The following is a 5,566-nucleotide window of genomic DNA, read 5'->3' as shown; positions in this document are numbered from 1 at the left end:
CCCCCAAGGCACCTAGGGGTGCCTTCCACTAGTAGGACTCCTCCCCTATGGAAACCCTAGGCGCATGGGCCTATAGGGGCTGGTGCCCTTGGCCCATATAGGCCAAGGCGCACCCCCTATAGCCCATGTGGCCCCCCGGGGCAGGTGGCCCCACCCTGTGGGCCCCCGGGACCCCTCCGGTGGTCCCGGTACAATACCGATGACCCCGAAACTTGTCCCGATGGCCGAAACAGCACTTCCTATATATAATTCTTTACCTCCGGACCATTCCGGAACTCCTCGTGACGTCCGGGATCTCATCCGGGACTCCGAACAACATTCGGGTTACTGCATATACATATCTTCACAACCCTAGCGTCACCGAACCTTAAGTGTGTAGACCCTACGGGTTCGGGAGACATGCAGACATGACCAAGACGACTCTCCAGTCAATAACCAACAGCGGGATCTGGATACCCATGTTGGCTCCCACATGCTCCACGATGATTTCATCGGATGAACCACGATGTCGAGGATTCAATCAACCCCGTATGCAATTCCCTTTGTCAATCGGTATGTTACTTGCCCGAGATTCGATCGTCGGTATCCCAATACCTCGTTCAATCTCGTTACCGGTAAGTCACTTTACTCGTACCGTAATGCATGATCCTGTGACCAGACACTTGGTCACTTTGAGCTCATTATGATGATGCATTACCGAGTGGGCCCAGTGATACCTCTCCGTCATACGGAGTGACAAATCCCAGTCTCGATCCGTGTCAACCCAACAGACACTTTCGGAGATACCTGTAGTGCACCTTTATAGTCACCCAGTTACGTTGTGACGTTTGGTACACCCAAAGCACTCTTACGGTATCCGGGAGTTACACGATCTCATGGTCAAAGGAAAAGATACTTGACATTGGAAAAACTCTAGCAAACGAACTACACGATCTTGCGCTATGCTTAGGATTGGGTCTTGTCCATCACATCATTCTCCTAATGATGTGATCCCGTTATCAATGACATCTAATGTCCATAGCCAGGAAACCATGACCATCTATTGATCAACGAACTAGTCAACTAGAGGCTTACTAGGGACATATTATGGTCTATGTATTCACACGTGTATTACGATTTCCGGATAATACAGTTATAGCATGAATAAAGACAATTATCATGAACAAAGAAATATAATAATAATACTTTTATTATTGCCTCTAGGGCATATTTCCAACATGATTTTCCTCAGCCAGATCCATGATTTCCTCTCTCCATTTGCAGATCTGACCTAGCCATGTCCCCTACCTAGCCCTTCCTCTTCCGCTCCATGGAGGAGGCGGAGAAGGGGGAGATCTTCAAGATGAACACCAAGCCGAGCTCCATGAAGGAAGCGGAGAAGGGTGAGGTCTTCGAGAGGAACACCAAGTTGAGGTTGGATAACGATCCGAAGGCGACGGAAGAGGCGGCCAGCCTATTCACGGACGACATCATCCTAGAGATCCTCTCCCGCCTCCCGGCCAGATCTGTCCACCGCTTCAAGTGCATCTCCGACCCCGCCAACCGCAAGAAGCTCCCCCAAACCCTCGTTGGCTTCCTCTACTTCACCACCGACGACAGCGGGCATCACCACCACTTCACCAGCGTCTCCGGCGGGGCACCCCTGTTCGACCCTTGCCTCCCTTACCTGCAACCTGACAAGTACAAGGACATGACCCAGGTGGACACCTGCAATGGCCTCCTTCTCTATCGCGGTAGCAACAACAAGTTGGTCGCTTGCAATTGGGCAAAGGACGATTTCCGTTTTGTCGTCTGCAATCCGGTCACCGGGAGGTGGGTGGAGCTGCCCCCTTCACCACAGTCACCGGAAAACAGATCTAGCTGTATTGCAGGTCTAGCTTTTGATCCCGCGGTCTCATCCCATTTCTACGTTCTTCAGTTCGAGCAGACCATTCAGGGATCTTACATCACAGCAGTGAACATCTACTCGTCGCGGACAAGAGCCTGGACTCGCAGGGATAGTGGGATGGTTGAGAAAGTGGCCCTGTTCTATCTTACTAGATGTGTATTTGTCGGCGGCATGATGTACCTGATGGGCATTCATAAAGGCATTGACGAAGAGCATGTGCTGGTGGGTGTGGACATGGAGGTGAAAGTGTGGAAGATTATCCGTGTGCCGCACAGTTCAAGAGTTGGCACGCTTGGAACATCGCAGGGGTGCTTACACTTTGCTATAGCTTCTTCCATTGATGAGATTGAACTCTGGTGCCTCAAGGATTGTGACAGTAAAGAATTGGTCCGGAAGAATACCGCCAGCATCGATAAGCTTACGAGCATGACTAGGAAGTGGTACAGTGTGGCTGAGATTCATCCAGATTGTGACACCATTTTCCTGGTTTCATGGGAAGGTGATGCCTTGGCAGCGTACAATATGCAACATCAGAAAGTTCGTTGTATCCTTAATGTTGAGATAAAGAATGGACAACGACAGCGGTTTCTACCCTATGTTCCTCTGTATTATGATTATCCCAAATCCTAGTGCATATTGTCAACCTGTTAGTATACTACTAAAAGTTTCAATCAGACTGGTTAACGGTGCCATGTCTAGTTGACCTTATTCATTCGGTATTTTGGTAAAACACTGCCTTTGAGCAAGTTCCTTTTATATATGTTTTCTATAGCTAATGAATTCAGTAGAGCCTTGGTTCTGTTAATCCCAGAGAAATTGCATCAATGCCAGTAAAAAGAATAATAACATTGGAAGCTTTCATGAAAAGTTTTCCTCTGGGTGTATGTGTGTTTCGTCCGTTTTTGTTGTTTCGGATGATAAACCGAAGGTACGTATCATATAGGCTTGTGTTTCGCATATCCAAATAGGATTTTGGCAGGTGCCAGGACATGTCATTTACTATTTTAGGAATGTAGTGACCCTAACATATATATAGGCTTGTCCGTTGGTTTGGACGCTTAGCGTTGTGCGCACTTAGCAGCCATATATATTGAAGCCCTGGTATTGCGGTGTCGATGTGCCTTGTGGCTGTATGCATCGAACTATAAGTGGAAGGAAGAGAAATCGCTGTGTCCATCGCCAGACTCCAAAATTCTGTCAAAAAAGAAAATCATAATGTCAGTATAATACTGATATTGCACAACCATGGAAACCTACAAGTTGTGAAAATTATCTTTAGGAAAACCTAAGGAAATCATCATGTTGCCAGTGCTTCATGGTTCGGTAAAGAGGCAAAAAAGCTGCCTGAAGTGAATCGTTCATTCCATAGAGAGGAGGAAAATTGTCAAAGCGTGGTTGCAGCTTCAGAACTGCATACTCTTGTATAATCTCCATTTCTGCTCTAATTTTGGGGGTGCAGTACACCAGTAGCAGTGTAGCAGAAGCAGATCGGACTATTTCAGAGGTTTCAATCCCAGTTTCTATTTCCGAACCGCCCAAGGTATGTGCGTACTAGTAACAAACAGCAGCATTTGGTAGATTCCTTTCTTCATGTCGTCTGTCTATTCTGCCAAAAACTGCATGTAATTAAGTATACTAATTAATGGTTAAGAGTGGCCAAGCATGAACATAACATGTTTTCCATGTCGGCAATGTCAAGAAATTTTTAGCTGTTGGGTTAGATCGAGTCAATTTTCTGTTGTACATTAATCATGAGTCCTGAATGTGTAATGCTACTGTTAATTGTATGTTGAATGGTTTTTCTTTTAGCTAGGACTTGTTCAGTTGAACAATTCATGGTGTGTATGCCAATAATTTCACACCATGCATGCATATCTTATTCGATATCACTGACTGGAGGGGATACTAGGTTGTGAAATGGCATTAGCCGTCCAAAAACAACTATACATAGCACGTTACATCGCTTCATCTGTCTGGGGAATTAGAGAAAAATAAATGGTGTCTTGTGATGGTACTACAATCACTTCACTCTGAAATGAATTATTAGAACAGTACATATAGTAATATTCCTCACAGATACATACCATGCTGGTCATATATGCCAGAGGGGCCCTAGAAGAAATTATTATTTTGCCATGTGGTGGAATGTATGGGGTATAGGACCAATGGTCCCTGATCCCTATAGTTAGTTCTATTGCTCTGGTCACAATTGATGATGCTTATAGAGGATAAAAATCAGTGATGTGTGGTTTGACAGATGTTTTTTTGGCCTACAAGATGCTCAATTAAAATTTAGAAGTGGTTACAAAATAATCTGCTCCATGTTGCAATGGAAGATCCTTTGGCCTACTGTGGAGCAACCCAGGCCTGAGGAGGCGCTGTCTAAGCTCAGTCTTCATTTATAAACTTGCGAAACGAACAAGATTTTACTAGGCACGAGAAGAGAATGAAGTGTTTGTTTGTAGTTGAATTTCCGTTCTACAACGCGTGGATATTAGTTTTAATCTGCTCTGCTTAGTTGGTAGGGGTTGCTCATTACTGTTTGTCAGGTACTGAATGGTGGTAGAACCTGGAGCTACGATCTTGTTTGCATCGAACGCCATTTATTTTAAAAAGCAGGCGTTGTGCCTTCTATGACATATGTAGTATGAAGTTGCATTCATTTATATATCAGCCCTAATAGCTTATAATTTTCCGACCTCATTTTGGTTCATGAAAATGCAACTTTACATATCAATTGTGTCCACCTGCCTTATGATGCTGTCTAGGTATCAACTGAATGAATTCAAGTAGATATGTTACCTTTTGTCACAAACCTAAAAACTGAAGGTGCGACTGAAGCCTTGAAACCTCCCCTGGCTCCCCTCCTCAAGATCAACTGCTTCTAAAACCACACCTCAAGATCAACTGAATAAAGAACTAGTTTCTGAGATAGAGCTCTGGTGCCTCAAAGATCGCGACAGTACAGAATTGGTCCTGAAGCACACTGCCAGCATTGATAAGCTAATGAGCACAACCGAGCTGGGGTACAGGGTGGCTGAGATTCATCCAAATTGCGATACCATTTTTCTGGGTTCATATGGAGGTGAAACCTTGGTAGCGTATGATATGCGACATCAGAAAGTTGGTTGTATCCTTAATCTTGAGACAAACATTACACAATGGCACCGGTTTCTACCCTATGTTCCTCTTTGCTCAGAGTCATTAGCAGATGCAGATGGGCAGTAGTGTTACCTTCAAACCACGCTTATGCTTCCTCCAAGAATTAGCTCTTCTGTCGGCTATAACTATTTGTGTGTGTGTGCTTCTGAATCGTCTTGAATTATTCTGCTCAATTTACTGGTGATTACACTCGTGCTTGCTTGATTTTCAGTTGAGACCAATGCCTTGTAAATCTACTGATTAAGCATCATGTCATTTGCAAAGAACACCATTACTCCTGTTCATTTTTGCCCAGCATTGGCTGTTATTCTGGAGTCTGGACATGTGTTAGTTCCATGTGACTAAATTATAATGTAATGGTCTTCCTTTCCATAACAATCAGTTATTATGGTTATCCTAAATCCTATTGCAGATTGTGAACCTGATAGTGTACTAAAAGGTTCAATCAGACTGGTTACTGGTGCAATGTCTAATTGACTTTATTCATTCATTATTTTGGTAAAACACCACCATAAT

The 5,566-nt window shown here is 44.3% G+C and overlaps 1 protein-coding gene across 4 annotated transcripts; it reads left to right on the top strand.

The window, feature by feature from the left end:
* Positions 1–1,269: 1,269 nt before the first annotated feature.
* On the top strand, positions 1,270–5,116 carry LOC125530819 (F-box protein At5g49610-like). Of its 4 annotated transcripts, none has more exons than XM_087535732.1 (2): positions 1,270–2,220; positions 4,777–5,116. In XM_087535732.1, exons 1-2 carry the CDS (start codon positions 1,310–1,312, stop codon positions 5,114–5,116), a joined length of 1,251 nt encoding a protein of 416 aa, XP_087391858.1. In that variant the 5' UTR covers positions 1,270–1,309. The 4 variants fall into 4 exon arrangements, with proteins under 4 accessions (XP_087391858.1, XP_087391857.1, XP_087391860.1 ...); XM_087535731.1 differs by having other exon boundaries at positions 1,270–2,228; positions 4,785–5,116; XM_087535734.1 differs by having other exon boundaries at positions 1,270–2,232; positions 4,798–5,116.
* Positions 5,117–5,566: the final 450 nt, after the last annotated feature.

This window comes from Triticum urartu, chromosome 7A (genome assembly GCF_056163025.1).
Source record: "Triticum urartu cultivar PI428250 chromosome 7A, HENAU_Tu73, whole genome shotgun sequence".
Taxonomy (NCBI): Eukaryota; Viridiplantae; Streptophyta; class Magnoliopsida; order Poales; family Poaceae; genus Triticum; species Triticum urartu.
This window is presented reverse-complemented; position numbering and strand designations above follow the sequence as displayed.

Coding starts and splice junctions, on each gene's coding strand:
- LOC125530819 (XM_087535732.1), top strand. CDS start 1,310: ATGGAGGAGGCGGAGAAGGGGGAGATCTTCAAGATGAACACCAAGCCG. Junction 2,221..4,776: donor TTACACTTTGCTATAGCTTC/TTCCATTGATGA, acceptor AACTGCTTCTAA/AACCACACCTCAAGATCAAC.